A 26848-nucleotide genomic window follows, 5' to 3' on the forward strand; every position below is an offset into this window, starting at 1 on the left:
TCTTATGAACTCTCACACAGTCTTCTATCTTCATTATTCTTTCCTGTTACTACTTACTTTGTCTATTTAATTAACTATTTAATTAAACTTAACCATTTCTAAGAAAGTTAGAAATTACTGTTTTAGAGCTCCCAGATTATAGAATCACTGGTTTAAAAGAACTGAAAGTTACCTTAAAAGGGATTAGTGGATGTTTCTTAAAGTGGAAATGTGTGTTTGCAATGGTGTCAACACTGAAGAAAAATGCATTTTAATTTTTAAAAGAGAGCTAAACTTTTATCATTCTATATTAATACCTCCCAAACATTTCCAAATTCAGTAAGCATTTGTTTTTAATCTTAGGAACCAGAGTAAACTTTAATAATAGTTCACATGTTAAAAGAATAAACCTATGAAGAATACATTTCTTTGTGTACCAAATGAAAAAATATACAATGCAGTGAAACTCAAGTACATATACAAAGTGATTATTTTTTTGTGCATTTTGATCCAGAAGTTTATATTCTATGTTAAATCATAATATAAAAGAAGCAGTATTTAGTTATTGATAAAGCAACTGAAAAGCTCTTTGAAATGTCTTTAAAAATAAAAGCTCATGGTATATAGAAGATGACATAGATTGAATCAAGCCTGCTGAGTTATGAGCCTGCTGAGTTATGATGCTATGATTAAATGGATGACTATGGGAAATAAGTTTTAAATTCTGTGGAAATTAAATGAGCATATCCAAACATGGAGTAATATTACTACATGGTTTAATTATAACCCAGTAGTAGAATTTAATAAATTCAAGCAGAACACATGTACTGTCATCATAAATAGACAAATACTTGAAATTATAACAGCATATTTGAAGACAAAATCAGGAAACTGTACATGTTAACAAAGTGATATAACCATGCATACATACATCTGCTTATTAAACACTGAAGTAAAAGAACTAAACCATTTCGAAGTTCTCAGAGGAGCTTGGTATTTTACTCTGTCCTGATAGAAGCACTCTGAATGTTTGCATGGAGACAGAAAACTGAGTATTTAACTGACAGTTGGTCATGCACCTGTATTTCTAAAAATTTAGATTAAATTTTCTTCTTTTCTGATTGTTCAGTAGATTCTGACTTTGGCGCAGGAAAAGCTTGATGATACAGATGTCTGTGGGTTGCTGCTGCACTGTAAAGCTTGTATAAAGCCTAGAAATATAAGAATCAAGAGTATAAACAGAGATATAAAATTTTTCCTTTTTAAGTGTAATTAGTTTATGGTACTATATAAAATTTAGCATGCTAAATGTGGAATCTTTAGATCTTTAATCTATATAAGATATAAATTCATAACTAATAATCTTAGAACTCAAAAGTATCTTCACCTCTCCACTGTGTATGCGTTTTTGCTTTTGTGGATTGATCTTTGTGGTAAATGTTTTATTCTCAGACTGCATTTCCTTTTACCGTGCACACCTTTTGGAGCAGAGCTTCCTAAACACTGTGCTCCAGTTGAGATATGTGTTGGGAACTCATATTGTTCATATTATCAGTTTGGGAGGAATTAGAGGAGCTCATAACCTCTGACTGCCAATAGATGCTTTATTATACACAGGTAGGTCACTTGCTCTCTGGCTTCCTTACAGGTTTTCCAGAATGGGGCCATTTTTATTTTCCATTATTTCCTGATACGGTCATGTAAATAAGCACATGTTGCCCTCCCCTTGCCACTGGGATCCTTCAGTTAAACATGCTCTTTTGCCTTGTTTCCCTTACTTGGTTTATATCTTACAAAACGTTTTTCAGAAGCATTACCTCAGAAAGCCTTTGCTCATTAAAACTGTGATTGTTCTTTGTGTCAACAGTGTTTGAATCATAGGAATTTTTACATACTGCTTTACATAAGTGTCCATAAATATTTTTGTCCTTTTTCCCCCTCAGCAAATGTCTAAGATTCATTCCCCCCTCGCACTTTCACATATTGAACACCCAGTTAAAACCAACTTATTGATGTAATTCTGGTCTGTAAAGAATCTGAATATTTTTAATATGTATTTTTAATATTCATTTCTTTTTGAGAGAGAGGGTGAGGAGGGGAGAGAGGTAGAGAGAGAGACAGAATCTGAAGCAGGCTCCAGGCTCTGAGCTGTCAGCACAGAGCCCAACATGGGGCTCAAACCCACAAACCGGTGAGATCATGACCTGAGCCGAAGTTGGACGCTTAACCGAATGAGCCACCCAGGCAACCCTTGAGTCTGAATATTTTTAAAAGCTGGGTAAAAGCTTGATATCCTCTAAATAGTAACCAATGCCCAGGAAATTCCATTATTTTTTTTTTTTTATCTTTTTGAAGTCTCTATGGCTGTTTTCTTAAGTAATACCATCAGTTTTATGAATGCATATGGGTATAAATGCATAAATGGTGTTGCCCTAGATCTATCATATTAGAGTCTAACATTCAATTTAATCCGTGTTCTCTTAAAAGCTTAGATTGCTTTTATTTTTTAATGAATTTGTTTTACTGAATTTTATATAAAATGATTCTTTATTGACCTGTATTAAATGTGTCATTGATATTAATTAGAGGACATACTTCAGTTACATGTAACAGCAGAAACTGAGGAAAGAATTATGTGCTATCTCTCGTTAAGATCAGTTTTGCTTCCTGAAGATAATGACCAGAATAACTCCACAGAGATCGTTTTTCTTATGTAACAAATGATTCCTTCCTGCAAGCTCAGATTCTTTCCTCAGACACAGAGTTTTGCCCATGTGCAGGAGATATGAACAACTTACAGGTCCTGTCTGAGGTATGCTAAGAAAGTTACACTGCACACTGGCCCGGAACCTGCTTACAGTGGTAAAGGTAACGGTCACTCAAAAGCCAAAATTAAAAACAACTTCTAAAGGTTGTAGTTCCATTTAAATACTCTCTACTAATTAAGTTTCCTCAAGATTCCTAACTGTATTTTGTTGCACTCCCAGGAGAACAAAATACACAATGTTGTAACTGCAGAATTTGGAGATCTGGGGGGCACCTGGGCGGTTCAGTTGGTTGAGCACCCAATCCTTGATTTCAGTTCAGGTCATGATCTCACAGTTCATGAGAGCCAGCCCCGTGGTATCAGGCTCCGTGCTGACAGCATGGAGCCTGCTTAGGATTCTCTCTCCCTCTCTCGCTACCCCTCCTTCACTCCCTCACGCGTCTGTGTGTGCACATGCTCTCTCTCTAATATTAAACATTTAAAAAATTCTTTCAAAATTTTCTACACATTCAGGAAACAACACAACACATCATATTCCTGATCATCAACACTCTGTTTCACATGCAGATCAAATCACATAAGATGTCTGGAATAGATTTAAAACCATGTTAAAAATTCATAGTTAAAATTGTGAATCTTAGAACACAGCAGTTGTCACCAGAGATTTTCTAATCTATATTGAGATATCCATTAATGGCTAGTTTACAAAATAAGAACATCGTAAATTTTATAAATATATAGCTCTTAATTAAAAAAATTCAACTTACCTCATTTGTACTTCCCTGTGGCAAGGCAGTTTAAAAGGGAAAAAAGAAAAGTATATATCCTGCTTCATTAATAGCATTATGATAATTCAACTCTTTACAATATTTATGAGCATTTAAGAACAAATACTCCTGCAAATATTTTTAGTTCAGATTATATATTTTATCTGAATTTTTTGACGAACCCAATTCTATATTCCTCATAGGGCTCAGCATCATGTTCTAGGAGGGCCTTGGAATTGACCTCAAATAGCCCCTCTTCACTCTTCTGAGGTTGAGGAGCTATTTGAGACCGTGGGTCAGAGGATCCATTCATTCTTTACCCACAGTGCGACCATTAGTTTATTTTAGCTAGATTCTTCAAAGGCACATGGTAAATTCATTAGTTACAATTCTAAAGAGTATATGTAAGTATAAATGCTGGAATAATTGTAGCCATTACTACCTGCAGAACATAAATGTTCAAAAGTCTTAACTCCAGAATTCTATGAACAATCTCTATTTTAGCTTCACTAAATGCCCCTAAATTTTCATGAGGTACTGAAGACCCTTCCAGGATGACAGAGTGAGTTCATTATTATTCTAGGTGTGTTTATTATTGTCTTCCCTACCCATAATCAGTTATTTGAACAACAGACCACAGTGACCCTGACTCTCTAGGTTATGGTTAATTGAAACATAAAGGACAACCAACCGATCAGCAGCTGATCCAGAGTTTGACCTGGACTCCTGTGGCCCGGTACAAATGTCTAGCTCAAATAGAGACAATCTAAAGTAATCAGATCTTGCTTTCAGGAGATTATACTAAAAGAGACAGTGATACAACAACTTAGGACAGTGGTTCACATACACCCCTAACCAAGCCAACTCTAGCCAAATGATGGGTTTTAAGTATGAAGTAATCTTAACACATAAACCAGTAACAATCGGCTCAAAAAAATTCAGCTGTGCTTAACATCTTTAACTTTTAGGACAAAAAGTAAAAAACCACTGCCTAATCCATGGATATTTGAAAATACTGAAATGCTAACTGGGAAACAGTTGTGTGGGACTTCACATATTGTATTACAGTTTGTATCTGGCCATCCTGACCGATTTTAAAGCCCACGAAGACTGGGGCCCAAGTCATTTTCACCTGTTTATTTCCAACATCTTACACTGTGTCTGGTAAACAGATGGCATTCAAAAGTGTGCCGAAATTAGTTGAAAAGGATGAAATGTATTCCTACCTGGTCCCACAAGGCTGCAGCCACCTGGTCTATTACAGCCCCCAACTCTCGGTATTCTCCAGAGTACCGGATGTATGCCCAGGTACACAGGGTGATAAGAGTCAGTCCCATTATCATATTGCATAGGCTAGCTATGATGTCCAAGCCAATGAATCCAGTCACACCAGCAATCACGTAAGTGATAAAGATGACGACAAACAGTGTGGCTGGGGTACGAGCTGCATGGAAGATATTTTTGCTATCATTGTGCTTGATATACTGGATGTAAAGTTCATCTATTTCACTCTCCAGCTGTTGCAGGTAACGCCGGCTAAATTCCTCCCCACCCATCTTCTTCACCCCTCGGAATAGCTTCACAGATTCTTCCTTAAGCTCCAAATGTTTGGTCTGTAGGTCATTAGGTGCCAGAAATGGTTTGTCGCCACCACAAATCTGTATCAGATAGAGAAGTGCCATTTATGCAATGCAGAGTAAAATTCACAACTGTGTCAAAATCTTCCACTTAGCTAGATGAATTTGTTAGAACACGGAAGGTGTCTACTTTTATGTTTTGTCAACCCACATTTGCACCCTCCATTGTCAGGCATCACTGTAAGTGGGACCGGTACTTTATAGGTGACTTATATAAAGCCATTCTTAATTTTTATTCTCTTTTTCACCTGGGAAAGAATATCCAAGACTTAATCCAAGTTCCTCAAGATGAAAACGCATGATGCAAAGTGAACTGCAAACTGAGTTCATTCACAGAATGAATCCAAATTCAAATAAACTACTTATATACAAGTTCTTCTAGGAAATTTATTCTAACTACACTGAAGTATTTTTAACCAATGAGGTTTAGCTTAAAACAATGAGTAGTGCTATAAAACTCTAAAGTAAAATTATGAAAAACATGTTCTTTGGCAGTTTTACTGATTTTGTTTGAATGGAGCCCTTTCAGTATTTTCTTCAAGAGATCAAATGAAAGCATATTAAATGTTCTTGGACCACATTTGCAGTTTTTTCAAAAGTTACAAGGGAAATCTCAGTTACCCATACCTTTCACTTTGGTTTTTTGAGATTTAACTATATAAAGCATACTAAGTACATACTCTAAGTACCGTTTAGGTATGGTGTGAACACTATTCCATATACTGTATTTCTCTTGACTCTTAAGACTCCAGCTACTTTGGATGTAATCTTTATCATAGAACATTTTCAGAGGGAAAAAACCTATCCAATTAGTAGGTATATACAGTAATTATTCGATGCACCCAAATTCGGAATGTTAAAAAGAGGAAATATAGTATGTAGAAATATTGGCCCTTGAGGCTTAATTTCTTTTTTCCTAACAGTTTTTTATAGTTAAGATAGAAATACTAGAATTGTTGCAAGAAGGGAAGTGTAGTGGAGATGGTAGCACATTATATTAGTCACTAGAACTTATAAATAGTGGGAAGAAATGGCCAAAAAATAAATAAATAAGTGTCTCTGATATAGAGAGAACACATCTAAAATACGTTTTGACACTATGTTTTGTAAAAAGTGTTTTAACACTATGCCTACATAGTGTTCCTTTCCTAAAAAATACTTTAGGAATATAATAAATAGAAATGTGATAAACATAGGCTGAGAAAGCAGAAGTTAAAACCACTTCTTTGTAGATGGTACAACTTGGAAGAAAAAAAAAAGAATGATCTCATGGAATAAATACTGATTTTATTTAAAACATAATTTAAAATATTATTTAATTCTTACCTCTTCCATCTTTTTGTTGTATGTATCCTTGGCAGTTGCTACGGCCGCTAAATTGTTAGCTTCTGCTGTGGCCTTTGGACAAAGTACAAAATATGATGTAAAATGGAATTCATATTTATTAAACTCTCACAGGCAATTCTCATTTCTGAGTATCATGTGCAAGAAATGTACAAGAACACAAGGTCATGAAATAATTTGAAAGTATTGAAGTATTTCCACTACATTTTTAAAAGCTGGTAAAATTAAAATTTCAAAATACATAAAACAGAAATTTACTAAGTCACAGTTCTAAAACTGAATTTTCATTTGGAAGAATTTTCTTCTTAAAAAATATTTTCAACCCTCTCACCAAATGTGGGGGGAAATTTATAAACCCAAACACATGGGAAATAATATACAGTGCATTTTATCTGTACTAATATATATATAAATATGTCTTAGGTTTAAAGATTGATACTGATAGAACAATTGATCACTGACAAAAAGGAACTATTAACAACTTAATTTTTTTTAATAAAGAAAAAGCTGATTTCTCCTTCCTTAAATGTTTATTTATAGAGACCACTTGTTTAAAAACCTGGACCTGCTTTTCTACTTGTTAACATGTGTGAATCTAAACCACAATATGAGTCTATTTTCCAAACTAATTTTGTACAAAGAGAATGAGAACTCTTTGGTCTAAAGTGTATGTTGGGGTGCCTGGGTGGCTCAGTCAGTTAAGCATATGACTCTTGGTTTCGGCTCAGGTCACGACCTCACAGCTTCATGAGTTTGAGCCCCTTTGGGCTCTGTGCTGGCAGTGTGGAGCCTGTTGGGATTCTCTCTCTCCCTCTCTCTCTGCCCACCCCCACCCCAACTTGCAGTCTGTCTCTCTCAAAATAAATAAACTTAAAAAAAAAAAAAGTGTTTGTATAGTCAGCACAAGTGAAGCTCCTCTATGTGTATACAACACTGGTAGTTAACAAAAAAATAACCTTCCAATAAATCATTCCACCATGTTTATTTGGCAATTACTGACGGCTGGATTGGAGCATATCTTTAGCTTAGCATAGGCTAAAGCTAAGGAAAGCTTAGCTTTAGTAACAAGTATTTTTAAAAATGTCACGCCTCTTGATGAATAAATACCTGTAACATGGATTTGGGATGTGGTAATTCTTCACCTTGATAGATCTTTATATAAGCCTAAAAAAATGAAAAGAAAAAGAGAGACTCATGTTCAAGTAATTCCATTCCCTATTTCTCAAACTCTGTGAAATTGTACTCGAAGGTCTAAAGTCTTGACAGTTTGGGGAACTATTATCTTTCTCATGTGTTAATTCCCCCTTTCTTAGTCCCTGTTCCCTTTTCCTGAAATGACCCTTTCATCCAACTCTACTTGGCCAATCCTACCCTTCTTAAAGACTTAAGTCACTGCCCCCTTCTCTAAAACCTTCTCAGATCCCTCTGCTAGGAGTAACCTTTCTTTTTCATTTACTCACAGGAATTTGTACCTGCTGCTGTTGTCAGCTTTATGGAATATCTGATTTCTGTAAGGGTCCTTAACCTCCTACTAACTTCTAAGCTCTTCCATAGTGTTATGCACAATAAGAATTCAAATTTTAGATAGATAAATAACATCTCATTAATTGCTAAGAGTGATGAAGGTAAATAATCACACAGGAGATATGTGAAGTATTTTTAATGACAAAAATGTGAATTTTAAAAATAGTTTAGTCCTTGGAGCATCACTCCACAAATGAGATTGATTACTGAAATTCCCCAATATGTATGTGGTTGGTTAAAAAAAAAAAGTGTAGTATTCGGTGCTACCTGAGCTAAAAAATAAACACAAATTTAAAGTTATTCCACTTTACATTGGCCTGTGGTGCAGAGACAGGAAATGTGGAGGAATTTTCTCTAGTAGAAAGGTAAAGGATAGCCCCTTCGGAAGAATCTTCAGAATGAAGGTAAGATTCAGCATAGGTCATGACTGAGGACTACATGTTATGGACCTCGAGAAACACCTCCTCCCCCCACAAAAAACAGACTTTACCAACTCTCATATTTATATTTCAAAAATATATTTCTCTCAAGATAAAGTTAACACTAAGAGTTTTAAAATTTTAATTTCAGAAAGCAAGCTACTCTTGGGAGTCTAATGATTTTTTCTCATTTTTATAGATTCCTCCTAGGTTTGCCCCTATATTACAGAGTCTATACTTTTTTGTTTGTTTCAAGTAGGAACTGCATTCCAAAACAATGCTCTAGAAATGAGAGTCATACCTTGAAGTACTCCACCAGACCTCGGCAGGTGATTTTGTTCCCATTGATCTCTTTAATATCTAGGCTCTCAGGACTAAGTAGCCAAGGAATGAGTATTTTCAAGTTTTTGATGAATTCATCATCTATTTCTACAAGTAAAAGCACATTCATCATTATTTTAAAAATCCAGTCCAAGTCCTCCAAGGCATACAATAAATAAAACATTCTTGATTTTGTCTACTTCTTCCCCAGTGATAAAGCCATCACTCACTTTGCCATCATCTAAGCAATTCCCAAAACCCACTTTTCTTGGATGAGTGATCCTCCTTGCCTAAACTGCTGTTCTTTACTTCAACTACATATTTATCTTCCACCCATAAAGTAGCTTTCTTGATGTTAAACTTTAAACAAATATTTTACATCCCATTCACATAACCACATTTCATGTATTCTGATGAGTTTGTTGGTGGTTTTATGTATACAGGTTCATAAATGGGAAAAAGGCCAGATACTCACTGGTTTATAAGATGTATTCCTGCCAGAAAATGTATGCAAAAATTGCTCTGTTTTTAGTGTGCCCACCTTATGAAAAGTGTACAGAACTGAATAAGGTCTGTTAATTAGTACTCAAGTTCAGAAAGACAGTGATGGTGATGCGACATTTGGTGATGAAATTCGCCCATACAAAATAACATGGCAAGAAAAGGCCATGGAGGCAAATCAGGATGTCTGAGTTGTTCACCTATCATGTTTAGGACAACTGATGACACATAATCCATGTTACGGCATTAGGTTCAAGCTTAACATTACGTTTTTAGCAAAGTAACATAGAAAATACATATTCAGAGAAGTCTTTTGAACATAGTGATAATTTCTAAATCATTTCAAAAGATACAGAAAAATACACCTACATAAAAAGCAAGATATGGCCAGAGATTTGATATCTAAGTAAATGTAATAACTGCCTACAATTTTTAAAAATCTGAATTTAAGCAGAATCACTGAGCTTTCAGGCTTTGGGACTGGTGATTTCTGAGGTCTTAAGAATAAAGATTCAAACCATGTGGTTGTGTTTGCATTTTCCTTGCGTGTTACTACAACCCCACTATACACTGAAATACTAGTTTACATAAGAATTTATGCTTTTCTTCTCTTGCTTGCTGCCTTTACGAGATGCATGAGCATACTGTTGGAAATCCTTCAGACTTCTTTTATTTCAGGTTTTGTATACCTTTGAAATTGTAGTGCCCAATCTTTTATGAGTACTTGTATAGGTGTTTATTCAAATGTATTTTGCTGTTGCACTGCACCAATTCTTACTCATAATTTTGCTTTGTATTATATATAGATTTATTCAAATGTATTTATTCAGTTATTATTGTGGTTTGCTTTTCAGGTACCAATATTCACTAACAATACTGGTGTCTGTATTATGTTACCACATGTATCTGTATTCACTGATACCAGTAGGTTTTCTTCTCTGCTTATCACCTTAGGTTTTTTTTTTTTTTTTTTTAGCATTTGTAAAATATTCCTATATACCTAGAATGTATGAATTCTTCCCGAATTTCTGTATGAAACAAACTTTCTCATTTTAAAATGACTTTAAAATCACTTCTAACGCATGTACTTAAATTCCACTCCCCACCCACTCCCTTATAAAATTGGGATGAAATAAGATACACCTGTATCTCATGCACCAGCAGGTGTGGTAATTATCATTAAAGCAGCCAGCATATAACCGCATATTTGGATTAAAAATGCGTTCTGAAGATGGCACTGGCCATAGTCTTTGTTCTCACTGAGACCAATACCAGATATCCCAATTCTGGATTCAGATAACACAAACCAAAGGTTCACAACATACGCAGTGGTGAGCTCTTGCTAACGCTATCAGTTCAACACAGTACACACATGACCCAGAATATCGGCAGCCCAGTTCAGGTCAATTTACAGAGGTGTGCTAATTAGCTCTGACCCACTCCAAGTATTCAAACAAATATGTGTGGGGAGACCGTTACTGGGGATGCTGTTCTGTCTTTACCATTCCTTCAATAATCTTTGCCACCGGAGTAAAACTCTGCCAGGAATTCAGGGGCTAGGCCAAAGTGGTTATCTGCCACAACTGGGGACATGATAAGATGCTGTAAAAGAACTCTGTGGGGCAGATGCACTGGTGTGGCACTGCTGTGTAAGTCAACCAAGAAAGAGATCTCAGGATTACCTGACTGACAGTTCATTAGAAACAGCTTCTTAAAAAACCATTACCTTGCAATAGTGTTTGGCTACGCTTCCTGAACTCTAACTGAAGCTGCTAAGAATGCATCTCCACAATTTATGATGTGGTTTGCCTGGCCGTTCTACATGTGGTACCATAACCCAGAGGAACCTCAAGAAAACAAACAGACAAACAAAAAAACAAAAAAAGTAACTCCTTGTTAATTGAAAGGTTAGACTGACTACGTCAGGAGAGGTATTCGGTGGGCACTTGGAAAGAACTGTCTGAATGCAGCAGGAATGAACCTGATCCTTTTGATTTCCTATGTGGGAAGCCACTAAATTAATAGCAGCTAAATTTAATCATAGTATCATAAATTTCACATAACAGAGGAAATGGTAAGATAACATTTTCAGTAGTGAGGGACCATGAATAGTAATTATAACAATTATTACTGCTGATAATGAACTAGAAAGTACTTCTGTAAGTTTATGAAAGAGTATGTGGGAACTATCATCAGAGAACAATTTTTGCACAACTGTTTATTTAGAAACATTTCTTCCGTAGAGGAAGAAAGTGGTTATTCAGATGCCAGCCTTCTGGAGAGCAGCATAGCCAGTGGACAAGACATCCCAGATAGAACTCACATCGAATTACAAGATTCAGGATGGGATGGAAAAGCAATGTAGATAGCTGACTTTCAAAACTACCCAAGGAGAAACTGAGGCTAAGAAGAACATTTTGGCACACAGACAGATTCAGCAGGCGTCCTAGAAAGCCTCATCAAAATGCAATTTTGATGGGCACCTGAAGCTGCTTTTCATTTTTTTTTTTTTCTCTCAGGCTAGCCACTTTGGTAAACTCATAATTTTGGGGTACCTGTAAAACAATTGTGTAGGTTAGTACATATTTAGACATATATGTACAATTTGATGAGAAACAAATCTGCTTAAAAAAGTGGGGTTCGTGGGGCGCCCGGGTGGCTCGGTCGGTTAGGTGTCCGACTTGACTTTGGCTCAGGTCATGACTTCACAGTTCACGAGTTCAAGCCCCATATCGGGCTCTGTGCTGGCAGCGCACAGCCTGCTGGGGATTCTCTTTCTGCCTCTCTCTTTGCCCCTCCCCTGCTCACGCTGTCTCTGTCTCTCTGAAAATAAACTTAAAAAAAGGGGGTTGGGGGTTCTATACCTGTGTGTGTTGTCTTCAACTCTCTCCCTGAGCTCTTTCATTGCAAAATCTATCAGTTAATTTAAGAACTGTGGCTGTACACTGCACGAATGGAACAAGCCAGAGTACTTTTGTGTCCCAATAAAGGACTGTTGTTGAAGGCCTGCCCCTCCCCTGCCTGTTTACGACTGCCCAACTCCAGAGAAGAAAGAGGGGCCTTGTGGGAGCCCACCCTTTATGTAATTTATTCAAAACACATTGACGGCATTAGGTAAGTGCACAGTATCAAGAGGTCTGTGTGCTCATTACTGGGTTGGAATTCGTAAGTGACAGGGACAAGTGACATGATAGGATCCTGGAATCCCTCCATTAATATGTGCCTGGTGCTATCTGTTCTGTTATATAAAGATAATTTAAAACATGTACAGAAATACTGCTGATGAAATGTGAGATTCTATTTATGATACTGTCATAGTTAAATATAAGGTATCTGACTACAAATGCCATGGAAACGGGGAAAAAAAATAGGTTTGCTTTTCAAACCTGCCAGTTCTGTAAAAGTGAATACATGTTATGTTGTCCCTTTTTAAGATTAATTTTGAAGCCCTTTGAGAACAGTTGTGCTGAAAAGCTTGTTAATGTCACTGTCGCACCAACCCTGACATGATGCAGAAAGGCCACAGGAAATTAAGCAAATATCTGAACTCAGTGGGGTGTGTATTCAGTGCGAGCCTTACAAGTAAATAAGTCAGAAATGTTTTTGTATGAATTACAAAGCAAATATCTAAAGACCTGGTGATATCTATTAGGAACTATTAAATTCTATTTCTTCAGACCCCTTCCACCCACCCCACCCCTTTTTTTTAAACAAGTTGAGATTTTTTTGAATCTTAAAATGTTAGGAATGCCTCTCTGTTTGACAGATAATTACATACTATTAGAATACACTATTTCAAAAACACTCTAGTGCTTCTGGATTTTTCAGCAACTGGTCCTCATCCAGAAGAGGATTTCACTTTTAGTGAGGGTTTTAATAGTTTATAATTAAATTCCTTAGTAGCACTTTTAAAGAGCTTGAGTTCAGAACTACACAATGTTTCTTTCAATCTTTAATTCTATAACTTATCATAATATTCTATAACTTATAATACAGCATTCCAATAACATAGACATCTATTTTTCTCCTCTAATGCAAATAAGGCAAATTAAACAGGAAGACATTAAGGAGCATTTCTCAATGTACAGACGTAAGTAGAAACCTCTGCAAAAAGGGCAGAGTCGCTGCCTCCTAGGTGAATGCAAGACTTTGCCTGTTTTCTCCATGTACGTATTTAGTACCCATGGAATCCTACAGTTCCCCAAGAAGGTGCTCCAGCACCAGACCAGGATTCTCAGTTCTCCTGACATTTTTTAGTCATCAGCCTCACACAAGTGGATAACCTAAATCAGCAGCTGTAAGCCCAGTAGATAAAATGACAATTTTACAACCAGACTAAGTAATGTAAGTATATATTCATTAAAAAACACACCTTTCAGTTTTCCATCAAAGTTTGGATTGGTAGCTACTTTTAAGCCAGGATGAGGTAGCAGAAAACAGGAAATTTTGGTGAAACAGGAATGGATGTGTTTTCGAACATTCTGTAGTTCTTCATGCTGGTTCCCTGAGACCTGCAGTAAATCATTCTAAAGTTTAAACTACTTGCAACATAAATTGAACTCCAAAGAATTCTGTAGCATCTTATATTTGCTATGTCTGTCTGGTCCCACAATGATAAAAATGACAATATATAAGCTGATAAAGAAAGAATAAAGTCTTGGGTGAACAGCCATATCTCCATATAGCATATATATGCCATTATTATTACAATTAACAAATGCTTACTCTTATGCTAACTCAGGTGGGCCTTCCCATTTTTTACTACAAATTAGTGGGGTTTTATTCTAGCTAGTTCTTATAAATTCCAATTTTAATTCAAAGTACTCACAGGAGACATGAATGGATCATAAGATATTCCTACCTTTTCAGGAGATACTCAAGACAACCTCTTGTCACTTGGTAGGTATACATTAAAATTCTAGAAAGGCGTCTGAATAGGTGGGTATTTATAAGCTAAACTGCCCCTGTTTTTTCAAATGTATTTGACAGTTAATAGTACGACCACCCTAAAAGCAGTTATAAGCCAAAAAGGACTTTTTCTCAGCGGGTATTTGTTGTCATCTGTGTTCAATATAAACAGTTGATTCAATATTGCACTATCCTGATACAGAAAATAGAGAACCCTCTAATTTCACTTTCTCTGAACTATTTGCTAATAGTTCTCTGAACTATTTGCTAATGTTCTAAGACTGACTTTGGGGATTTCAAAATTATATATTTCTGTTAGACTGTTTTAAACCTCAATGAAAACAGATATTTGTACTGTCAGCCTTGAACTGATTTAATTATTCAGATTAAAAGATTTATCTTTAGGAATCAGTCATTGTTTTGTAGATATCTACAAAAGAATTCTCTATCTGTATCATAATTACTTATAATATTTAAAACTGTAACTCTGAAAGCATTGTATTAAATATCAATCTTAGTTAGTAGAGACACTAGAAGCATAAGACTGTATCTACTAAATGTCCATTCTGCAACTCATTCAACAGAAATAATTCTAGATTACTACTGGTGAAGTTTCATTCACCTAAATTTCTAACAAACCTTGAGGCGTTTTTCCAAGAATTTGGAGCCGCCTTCGGCTCCGTATGAAAATTCGTATGGGAAACTCCAATCCCGAACAAGAAATATCAGACTCTGAGAAACAAGAAGAAGAAAGGATTGATAAGGGGACTTTAAATTGCCTTCCTCTGCTTCCTATGGAAACCAATGAAGTGCTACTGTTACTACCATATGAGTAGTGTCCTACAACGCACTATGGAATTAGAACAGCAAACATAAAACCTTTGAAAGTTTCCAAGCAATCTCTCCCCCATGAGATCACCCTTCCTGTTCCCACTAAGTGTAAACAGAAAGCTGCCTCCAAACTGATTGTATTGACATAGAACCATTCAGCCGGTTTGAGGGCACCTCTGTCTCCCATCTCTTGTGGGGGGTGGGGTGCATTCTTCTTGGCAATTTGGGGACAGCTCTTTAAGACTCAAGTGTTATTTGAGGAAAGTTTTATCTCTTTAAATATTTTTCCTCTACTACTTCTGTCCCATTCTCTTTTTCAGGGGCTCTCAGTTTACATACAGGGTATGCAGATGGATGGGAATCCAGGTTTTGTGAGGCCCAAAGCTTATACAATCTGTTGGGGGGAGGAGGGCTCAATACAAAAAAGAATACATAATTAGGCTTGATAGTGAATATTTATTTAGAATCAGAAAAATAACAAATTACAAATACAAAAAAGCTGACAAAAACACAAGCACACACACACAAATCCTGAAAAATAATTAACGTACCTTGTTAATAGATTTTTCCCTACTGTTTTTGGCTGCAAATGATTTGATTGCTTCATCTTCAATGATTATGAAATAATTTCTGTTAAAAAGCTAATTCAGTCTGTCCTCTAACAAGGCCATTTTTTATTATAAAAAAATAGTACTGAAAGTTTAGAAATGTCTCTGTTTCACAACTTATTTGTAATGCCGTGTACATTTTTCCTCATCTGTGAAATAGGGGTAATAATGGAATCCATCTCCCAGGACTACTAAATGAGATATGTATTAGGCATTTGGAACAGTGCTGTGTTAGCGATCTGATTTTTATTTTAATGGCCACATATTTTAGGAAATTGATAGGCCATAGTTTATTTTGCCAGTCTCCCAGATCCTTGAAGCTGAATATTTGTTCACATCCAGGAAGATTTTATCAGAGACTGTGTTTCCAAAATTAGAACAATCATTAGCATCATTTGAGAGGCTTTTAAAAGCACAAAATTCTTGGGCCCCACCCCAGACCACTCGGAACCAAAGTAATTGTAGCTTTCGTTTAAGTGCCTATCATATGGCAACCACAATATCAGGAATTATGCACATATATCATGCATTCCTGCAACAGCTAAAGGATAGGTTATAATTTGTGACTCTTTTCACAAGAGATATATAAAAATCACCTCCACCTGACATTAAGTGACTTGGCCAAAGGCACACAGAGATTGAACAGGTTAAACTTGGGTTACTTCAAAACCTTGTTGTACTGCCTCAACAGTAAGTATAAAACATGTACTGTAGTTTACAATCTGAGGTCTGATAAAATCATGCTTTTATAAGTTAAATTAAGAGATACTCTTCAGGGCACCTGGGTAGGCTCAGTCAGTTAAGCGTCCAACTCTTGATTTCAGCTCAGGTCATGATCTCAGGGTTCGTGAGTTCAAGCCCCACACGGGGCTCTGTGCTGACACTGCAGAGCCTGCCTGAGATTCTCGCTCTCTCCCTCTCTCTTTCAAAATAAATAAATAAACTTAAAACAAAAAAAGATGCTTCAAATTTTAGTTTTAGTAAAAATTCAGGAAATTGAGAAAAAATTAGTAATTTTTATGAAATTAGCTATCTTTAAATGATCTTTCTAAAAGTTTGTATCTTCTGAGTTTTTAACTGAATTTTTAATCTTGCTTATTAAAATTTGTTGACCTGTCTCTTAATTCTCTTTTAATCGATGGGTTCTTCCTCCTTACTTTATCTATTAAAGAACCTAGGAATATAACCATAAATTCTATATGACCATGTAGAGTTTCCCACAACGTGGACCCTGCATATTCACTGGCAGTTCAACATGCTCTTTTTTCTTCTGGATTTCTGCAAATTGGCAGCTGGAGACAGAGCCTTGATCTCAGGTTTTATTTCTTTGGCAGAGTGCTCTTCCATCAGGAGGCACATAGTTTATGATTATCTCTCCTTTGGTGAAATTATGTTATCTTTGCTTATCTGAAATTCATTCTTCAGTAGCTTTCTCATTAAGGGCTCATGAGAACAATATTCTTTGCATTCTTACATGTTGATAAGTTTGTGATCCGTTGTAACAGTTGTGATTTTCTATTTGAAAGTCAATTTTGCTGGATATAAAATCCTTGGCTCACATCTCCTGTCCTGAAACCAGGGACACTTCTCAGTTTGAGTTATGGATAGTCTTGTTTCACAAAGTGGAAACTCTCCTTTCTTTTTTTCATTTTGGGGATTCTTGTGGGGAAGGAGAGATTTTTGTGGAGAGGAGAGTTTAAAAATACTTCTGGGGCCCCTGGCTGGCTCAGTCAGTGAGCATGTGACTCCCGATTTCGAAGTTGAGTTCGAGCCCACTTAGGGTATAGACATTACTTAAAAATAAAATATTTTAATGGGTCGCCTGGGTGGCTCAGTCAATTAAGCATCTAACTCTTGATTTCAGCTCAGGTAGTGATCCCAGGGTCATGGGATCGAGCCCCACATTGGGCTTGGAGCCTGCTTGAGATTCTCTCTCTCTTCCTTTGCCCCTCTTCCCTGTTCACTTGCTCTCTCTCTAAAATAAAATAAAATTTAAAAATCAAAAATTTTTTAAAAAATAAAAATACCCCTATCCATGATCTTTAAACAGTCCACTGTCTATAACAGATGCCCATTTTTCTCAAAATGAAATATAGTAATTTGTATTCAGAATATTTCTACCTAAACATGTATTTTGAAAATAGAGATTAGCTAGGAAGCAACTTTTACAAAACAGAGCTTCATAACCCAGGATCAATGAAGCCAAGTATGTGGATTTGGCTATATTTTGCATTTTTCTTCGGAAATTTTAGTTTCATTTTTTGGTCTGTTTCACTGGCCATCTCCCTAAGTCAATATAATGAGGACCATGTGTAGAATAGGATCAAATATGAAGTCTTATTTTCTCAAATCAGGAATCTATTACCTGTCCATAGTATTAAATTCGTAAGTTCCATGCCTAATGCTCCCATCCAGTGATGTCCTGGTAAACTGACTCTCCAAATGACTTGATTTTGTAGCATTTGGCCATTTCTGTGGTGTAAATATGCCCAACATGGCTGATTTTAAGCTATTAGCAGTTTAATAGTTGGCTTATATCATTCCTGAATATTTACTAATTAGTTCGCATGAATTGATATATGCTAGCTATAGATACCTACCAGCCCCATCCTCAGGAAAAGACTAGCTGTTCTAGAACCATGTAGTCAGTAAATACCTGAACTGGTTTTTAACCATGTAATCAACAAATTTCAGCTCCAGTTTCAGTTTCAGAGAACAATGAAACAAGGTTTAGAACTTGTTTTAAACCCATCTAACTAACAAGTCACTTCAATCAACAGCCCACTGAAAGCCAACCAATCAGTGAAAGCTTCATACTTAATGGAAGAATCACTCCAGAAAATTCACTGAGGCTGATGTGCATCCATTTCTCCCCTCTATAGCCAACACAAAACATGCTTCTGTATTCAACAATGACAAATATTCTAAAACTGACATCAACCTGTTCTTGCCTCTGGAAACCACGCAACTCCAAAACACACTCCTAAACCCTATGTATAATCTTTAGTTGACTTTGCTCAGTGAGACTAAGCCTCACCAGCATAGCTCTTTTACTTAATAAAGCAATAAATTCAGCTTTGGCTTTTGTACCAGATTTGAGTGATGGTGTCATCCTTTGACAGTTCTGGAAGTCCCGCTGAGATAATTTTGAATACTCTCACTTGGCAGCAGTCTCTGATACCCTCAGACTAACAGGTGCATTCTCCTTGTCCCTTGTTCCAAAATTCCATTTGTCCTTCAAATTTACTGCCAGGTGAATGTGTCTCAACAATGGTCTTACTTAGAGTTCTGATTTGTTTCACTGAGCTTCTTGTTGCTGATTAATTTGTTATTCTAGGATTTTTGTTACAAAGACCCACTAGGTCTTCATATAAGGTCATGAGTTCAAAGTCTTTGTATAGGGCAATTCAACCTTCAGTTTTGGAAGTGAACTCATTTTATAATTAGACCTAACTTTTGTATAAGGTTATTAGAACTTTTGGTTTGGAGGTATACCATTTAGTAAATATTTTTGTTATTAATATCTTTATGCTTTGGCTGCTTGCTTTGCCTTCTTGCTTGACAATTCATACAAAGCCCTCGTATCGTGTATTTTTGCTTGAATTGTTTTGTGTTGCTGAATGTATAGGGAAGTGCTCAGAAAGAACAGATAGAGGCACAGACTTCATAAGTCTCCAAACCAATCAAGATGCCCCAAGGACAAATGGTTGGAGGTCTGTTAAACTGGCAACCAATTTACACAAAAGTACTTGGTCAAACTTGGCCTTGGGAGTCCTACAAAACTTTTAACAGGACACTCTTGATCTTGTAATTGTGAGTCACTGTTCTTAGCCCATAATACGGGATCAGTGGCTATCAGATGACTGATCATACAGCACCATATTGACCTCTGCTTGCTTGAGGAACCAAGCTGCTTTTCTTTTTTTAATGTTTATTTATTTTTGAGAGAGACAGAGACAGAATGCAAGTGGGTTAGGGGCAGAGAGAGAGGGAGACACAGAAACCGAAGCAGGCTCCAGGCTCTGAGCTGTCAGCACAGAGCCTGACGCGGGGCTCGAACTCACAAGCTGTGAGATCATGACCTGAGCCAAAGTTGGACGTTCAACCAACTGAGCCACCCAGCCACCCCTCCAAGCTGCTTTTCAAAGCACACACTTTTGACCAACCTGTTACAGGCTTGTATATATCAAAGCTAGGCCCTCTTCCTAGAAAAACCTCTGCTTTCTATTTGTATTGCACTATAATCCTAATTGTTGCAATTATAAATGACCTTTTAAAAAAATTCAGAGTAACAGGGGTCATTATGGTGATCTTTGTACATGTCAAAATAAATAACTAATACAGTTAAGAAGAGTTCTATAAAATTAAGACATAAAGTATCTTTTAATAACTCATTAATTCACTTCTTTAATTAGTAAACCGAGATCTCAAAATGCTGATTCCAAATAGCATCTCTCAATTTGACTCTTTTACCTTCTGAAACTTACCCTCCTTGTATCTCTTTCAGTTTTATCTTGACCACTCACTGCACCCCTTCAATTCCTTCTGCTCCCTCCCCTGACCTCCTAACTGATTTCCTAGACAAGGACTGGCCACCCTGCCCCAAACAACTTCAAACTGCTAGACCAGAAGGCTGTTCTATAGATAGCTGAATTTAAACCCTGGTCTAGAGGTGAGTTTAAAGAATTTTTTTTAACCCAAGAAGGCAGAAATTTGCTGTGTAATTCAGGATTTTGTTTGATACTTACTGACCCGAACTATCAGTTCTGTTCCAACTAGTTCACTTAATTTTTAGTCTCTAGGATGGGGGAAAAATGGTGAAAAGCAGTAGGGTAAGAAAGACCAGGAGAACATCTAAGCAAACCAGCTCTTCATAATAATAATAATAATAATAATAATAATAAATTAAAACATTTTAACAGCCTTTAGAGGGCAAGAAAAATAGATAAAACATCCCTTAACACCATTTCAGAAGACTTTCTCTCAGTGATTAATTGGCCAAAGATTCAAAATTGCAAACGAAATAAAGATCAATCATAAAAAACTTAAATAGACTTCAGGAAATTTTCAATCTTTTGGGTACCTAAATAGCTGAAGTAAAGGAAACCTTGTCTGCTCTTTTTTAAATGGGCTCAGACATAGAATACAGGAATCTGAAGAAAAAAACTTGAAAGAAAAATCATCAATCTAGGAATCTCCAATATACGGCTGACTTTTCAGAGGGGCTTGAATAGTTAACAGGGTAGAAATTAAAACAAATTTGGGGCCCTCCACATGAAAAACAAGACCAAAAATATCCTTTGTTCTCTATGAATCAGGAATCGATCAACAGAGACACCTATAGGTAGAGCAAGCAAAAAATCCACTTGAAGAATGAATTTCCCTTCTTGGCTAAAAATACAGTTGTGGATGACTCCAAAAGTAACCGAAGAATCTCTCTGAGCAAAAATCACCAAGGGCATAGGCAGAACAATTGGAGAAAAATCTATGAGTCTAGATTAATATCTTCCAAATTACATAAATCTTTCTTTTTTATGTATATAAGAAATTAGGCCATCCAAGTTATTAAATTACAACCTGGCAAACATCAATGACTTTAATGGCCCATCCCTTGATCCAGCAGCCAAGGCTTCCCTTGCTTCAGAGCAGCTGCTCTAACTTCAGAGCACCTTGTCTAACTACTTGAACTACATCTAACCACTAACTGTCTGACTACTTGAAGCATCTTCAGACTGTACTAAGATCACCTTTAAATCTGATGGTACCACATACAATCACTACTGCGAACTGAAAACATCAAACATTTTTCTGTTAGTCTTAACTAATGAAATATGTTACTTTACTCTTTTTATATTACCACCCAGCAATTAATACTTTCAATTCAGAATCTCTACTACCCTTACCCACCAAAAGAAAATTTCATGATTGTTGTTTCTGCAGTTCAAGAAAGGGCCATGCATATACAAATACTTTGGACACTCTCATACCAGCGTATAACTTAATATTTATGTATCTTATCTTAAAATGTAAAGAGGTAATACTAGGATGGACATGTAATAGTCACACAAGAACTTGAATTCAGGTCTTTCAATTCTGAGTTCCATGGATTATATTCAAACTATACACAATCCCAAATATGTGTACAGCACCATAATTAGCAAACATTAATTGAACATCTGCTGTATGAAGTTAGATGTACTAGACTAAAAAGAAAACAAGGAAACTACAATAGTTCATGCTCCTAAGGTATTTATAATTTAGGAAGATGTGCACATTCAAATATAAGACTACACGATATAGCTCAATAAGTACGAGGATTATGAGGGGGAAGAGAGGCAATAAAGGATGGTGGAACTATCAGGGTGTTGAGCCTGTGGCCTACGTGGGTTGAAGACCAGCTCTGCAACTTAAAGATATTATGTGACCAGGGGCGCCTGGCTGGTTCAGTCAGGTAAGTGTCCAACTCTTGATTTTGGCTCAGGTCATGATCTCACATTTCCCTGAGTTCGAACCTTGCGTCAGGCACTGAGCTGATGGCACAGAGGCTAGGTGGGATTCTCCCCCTCTCTGCCCTTTCCCTGCTTGTGCTTACTCTGTCTCTCTCAAAATAATAACCTTAAAAAAATAATAAATCCTTTAAAAAAACAGATATGATGTGGCCAGGGACAAGTTTCTTAACTACTCTATGCTTCAGTGTTCCTTCATCAGTTAAAAAAGAAAGAGTAAAGAAACAACATTACTTATTTTTATATAACTATAATGAATATAATCTGACTTATGTAAGAAACATACTTGGCACAGCGCCTGGCACAACATAAATGCTCAATAAACTATTACTATTTTATACAGATCTTCTACATAGCTCATGTACATAAATGTGGACACTGGGAGAATCCTGGTGCATATCACTGACCTAATTCTATGTAGCCAGGTGAATATTTATTCTGAATCATACAGCTCTCAGATCACCTAAATTGCTCTCTAGAAGGAACATGGGATAAGGTAGCTTTCTCAGAAAGCTATCCTTTTTCTCGGCCCTACCATCATATCTTTTTCTTTATTTACAGCCCATGTAGGCACAAACAGCCTCTCATTTTCTCAGTGAAGTCATGCATTTCTCTGGTATGACTTGGCAATTACAGTCATCATAGATATTTGACCAAGAATAGTTTGTTTTAAAGTGGCTGAAATCACTATCAAAGAATTTATTCTGTAGATGAACATTTTTAATTTTTAATTATTATTTTTATTTTTTAAGTTTACTTTATTTGAGAAAGTTTGAGAGAGAGAGAGAGAGAGAGAGAGAGAGAGTGTGTGTGTGTGTGTGTGTGTGTGTGTGTGTGTGTGTGTGTATGAGTGGGGGAGGGGCAGAGAGAGAGAGGGAGAGGGAGAGTCCCAAGCAGGCACCACTCTGTCAGCATGGAGCCTGACACAGGGCTAGATCTCATGAACCCTAGACCACCACCTGAGCTGAAATCAAGAGTCATATGCTTAACTGACTGAGCCACCCAGGCACCCCAAACATTTTTATACATGTATTTTTTTATGTTTGTTTATCTATCTATCTATCTATTTATGAGAGAGAGAGAGAGAGAGAGAGAGAGAGAGAGAGAGAGCAAGAGAGCACACATGTACTCTTAGGTTGCCTGGGTGGCTCAGTCAGTTAAGCATCCAACTCTTTATTTTGGCTCAAGTCATGATCTCATGTTTCATGGAATCAAGCCCCACATCAGGCTTTGTGCTGACAGCATGGAGCCTGCTTGGGATTCTCTCTATCCCCCTCTTCCCCACTCCCACCACTCTCCCACTCACTCCTGCTCTCTCAAAATACATAAATAAAACAAAGTCAGATGCTTAACCAACTGAGCCACCCAGGAGCCCCTGAACATTTTTAAATCACAGGAATAAAGGGTCCTTAAATATAATTAAGTAAAATATTACTAATTTTCCATATGTAGGCCCAATTTGAGAAATTGTGAGAAACAGAAGGTTTATCCTAATATAGCAATATATTATTATATGCTTCCTCTACTATTGTTTTCCATCAACATTCAGTTTAACCATAAAAGTGGCATAGACTGATCTAATAATTACATCTCTACCAAAGGAAACATGAAAAGTTGAGTTTTGCTTTTTCTCACAAAGAGGATTCAAATCTTTTTTTCCCTCCAGCTTTACTGAACTATAACTGACATACTACATTGTGTATGTTTAAGGTCTACAACATAATGATGTGACACACGTATACATTGTGAAATGGTTACCACAATAAGGTTAGTTAACATATCCATCACCTCATGTACTTAGTGTGTGTGTGTGTGTGTGTGTGTGTGTGTGTGTGTGTGAGTCGATCTATTTCTAAGGCCCTTAAGGGCCATTAAGCATATGAAATGATTAATTAAAAATGCTATTGGGAGAGGGGCCCTGGGTTGCTCAGCTGGTGAAGCATCCAACATCGGCTCAGTCATGATCTCGAGGTTTGTGAGTTCGAGACCCGCGTTGGGCTCTGTGCTGACAGCTCAGAGCCTGGAGCCTGCTTCGGATTCTGTATCTCCCTCTCTCTCTGCCCCTTCCCTGCTCACACACTCTGTCTCTCTCAAAAATAAATACACATTGAAAAAAAAATGTTTTAAATGCTATGGGAGAAAACTGGGGTGAATTAACTAATCTAGAAGGTGAAGTACTTAACATCGAGGAGGTGAAAGAGCAGAGATTAAAGATAAGTGGTCCTAAAATACATGCTCAGGAATAAAATAAAGCTTCTAAGAGAAGGGAACTAAAGTTTGTGTGCAGGAAGTTTTTTTTAGGGTTTATCCTTATTTTCCTATTATAGGTGAACCTTAATCTACTACCAACTTGTACATTAAAATGTACACAGAAATGGCACCCCACCTCTCTGCTACCAGAACCTCCCCTACCAGAGATGCCTCTGCCAGGATGTGCCCAGTTGTTAATTCAATCTTCAAATGCAATGTCTTGTCATGGGTTATACTTCCTGAGTGTGCTAACTAGTGTAAAGCTGGCCCTTACAGGCTCACAAGGAGCAGTTGTTCAAGTCTGAGAAATTTTACAAGTCAGTTGACATCATGTTGGCAGCTTGAAATCAGCCATGGTAAAGGTATTCATACCAGAAATCAGCAAATGCTTTAAATCAGAACCACCTCCTCCCTCCTCACCAGCCAGTTGTATACATTTACCAGCACACCACTTGGATAAACTTTACACTTCAATATTGCTTTTAAACTGAATTCACTGCGCTTTTAGTTCTCTGCTTAAAAACAGTTTTTAAATACCACAGATATTTTGTTTTCTTGATATAAACTGGCTTTTCATTTAAGAATCAAATGAATCTGGGGTGTCTGGGTGGCTCAGTCGGTTGAGCATCCGACTTCAGCTCAGGTCATGATCTCATAGTCTGTGAGTTTGATCCCCGTGTCGGGCTCTGTGACGACAGCTCAGAGCCTGGAGCCTGCTTTGGATTCTGTGTCTCCCTCTCTCTCTGCCCCTCCCCCCTCTCATGCTCTGTCTCTGAAAAATGAATAAACCTTAAAAAAAAAAAATCAAATGAATCTGTTAATGCAGCTATTTACTTCATTGCCTAATTACCCTTACTTTTCCAGCCTGTGATATATCTTGCTCATTATTTACAATTTCACTGTTTCAGACATAAGAATTCTTCTATTTTGAATTTATTAAATTTAGTTTGAGTACACATTACTATGATTTAAATTTCATTACCTCTCACCTTGCCTTCTTGGGCAGTGTTTAAAATTTCTCCACACTTTTATCCAAATAAATAAACCTGCTCTCTCCTGAGATAGAAGAAGAGGATGGAAGTGATAACCTTCTAAAAAAAAGCTTGATAGGGGCACCTTGGCAGCTCAGTCAGTTAAGCGTCTGACTTCGGCCTGGGTCATGATCTCACCATTTGTGAGTTTGAGCCCTGCGTCATCGGACTCTATGCTGACAGTTCAGAGGCTGGAGCCTGCTTCGGATTCTATGTCTCCCTCTCTCTCTGCCCTTCCCCTACTCACGCTCTCTTTCAAAAATAAACATTAAAAAATAAAATAAAAAGTAAAAAAATCTTGATGAATTAATTGAACTTTCATTTAAAAATTATACCCTATCAGAACTTTTTCTCTTGAAACTTTTTCTAAGGTAAATGTGAATTATTTTGTAGCTAGTAAAGCTCATTAACATTGGTCTTAATGGTGTTTTTTTAAAAATGTGAATTATTTGCTGATACCTTAAAAATTCTGCGACCTGAATATATTTGCATATTATTTTTTAATTTCATGGTGTGTAGTATTTTTTGTTTTGAATTTGGTTGCTTTCATTTTAAATATCATTAAGTATCTATGGAAGCCACTTTTGCTACTTAATGACTTCCTCATTTCAATTTCAGATACATAGATTTACAAGTACAAACTTGTTTAGAAGTCATTGTTGACTCTTTCAGTCAAAACTTTTTTTTTTTTTTTAATTTTTTTTTTTCAACGTTTTTTATTTATTTTTGGGACAGAGAGAGACAGAGCATGAACGGGGGAGGGGCAGAGAGAGAGGGAGACACAGAATCGGAAACAGGCTCCAGGCTCCGAGCCATCAGCCCAGAGCCTGATGCGGGGCTCGAACTCACGGACCGCGAGATCGTGACCTGGCTGAAGTCGGACGCTTAACCGACTGCGCCACCCAGGCGCCCCGAAACTTTTTTCACTGACATTTCAAAATGCCTTCAGTTTACCAACAAGTGCTAAAACTTTTTCCATTGTTCTCATTTTTATTATTTCTTTTACCAAAAGCAGTATCTCTCCCTATCTACCTACCTACCTACCTACCTACCTACCTACCTATCTAATCAGAGCACCAGTTGGTCCCTCTTGGTTTTAATGTATCTTAAAAAGCATAAGAAGTAGTAACATTTCGGGCACCTGGGTGGCTCAGCCGGTTAATCTCCCGACTTCGGCTCAGGTCATGATCTCATGGTTTGTGGGTCTGATCTCATGGTTTGTGTTGGGCTCTGTGCTGACAGCTCAGAACCTGGAGCCTGCTTCAGATTCTGTGTTTCCCTCCCTCTCTGCCCCTCCCCTGCACTCTCTCTCTCTCTCTCTCTCTCTGTCAAAAATAAACATTAAAAACTTTTTTTTTTTTCAACGTTTTTTATTTATTTTTGGGACAGAGAGAGACAGAGCATGAACGGGGGAGGGGCAGAGAGAGAGGGAGACACAGAATCGGAAACAGGCTC

At 36.9% G+C, this 26848-nt stretch overlaps 1 protein-coding gene across 4 annotated transcripts in view; it reads right to left on the reverse strand.

Annotated features, from left to right (window-relative positions):
• Positions 1 to 733: 733 nt before the first annotated feature.
• ATL1 (atlastin GTPase 1) overlaps positions 734 to 26848 on the reverse strand; it is an 83627-nt gene continuing 57512 nt past the window's right edge. For 3 of the 4 annotated variants that reach the window (XM_049612809.1, XM_049612808.1, XM_049612811.1), the window contains 8 exons: positions 14807 to 14899; positions 13632 to 13770; positions 8739 to 8866; positions 7602 to 7658; positions 6477 to 6548; positions 4740 to 5171; positions 3514 to 3528; positions 734 to 1190 (listed from right to left, as the gene is read on the reverse strand). In XM_049612809.1, coding sequence (XP_049468766.1) covers positions 1080 to 1190; positions 3514 to 3528; positions 4740 to 5171; positions 6477 to 6548; positions 7602 to 7658; positions 8739 to 8866; positions 13632 to 13770; positions 14807 to 14899 — 1047 coding nt within the window. In that variant the 3' untranslated portion in view covers positions 734 to 1079. The remainder of the gene's footprint in view (positions 1191 to 3513; positions 3529 to 4739; positions 5172 to 6476; positions 6549 to 7601; positions 7659 to 8738; positions 8867 to 13631; positions 13771 to 14806; positions 14900 to 26848) is intronic. The other variant, XM_049612810.1, reaches the window with a different exon arrangement.

The sequence above is a fragment of the Panthera uncia genome (genome assembly GCF_023721935.1).
Source record: "Panthera uncia isolate 11264 chromosome B3 unlocalized genomic scaffold, Puncia_PCG_1.0 HiC_scaffold_1, whole genome shotgun sequence".
Lineage (NCBI taxonomy): Eukaryota > Metazoa > Chordata > Mammalia > Carnivora > Felidae > Panthera > Panthera uncia.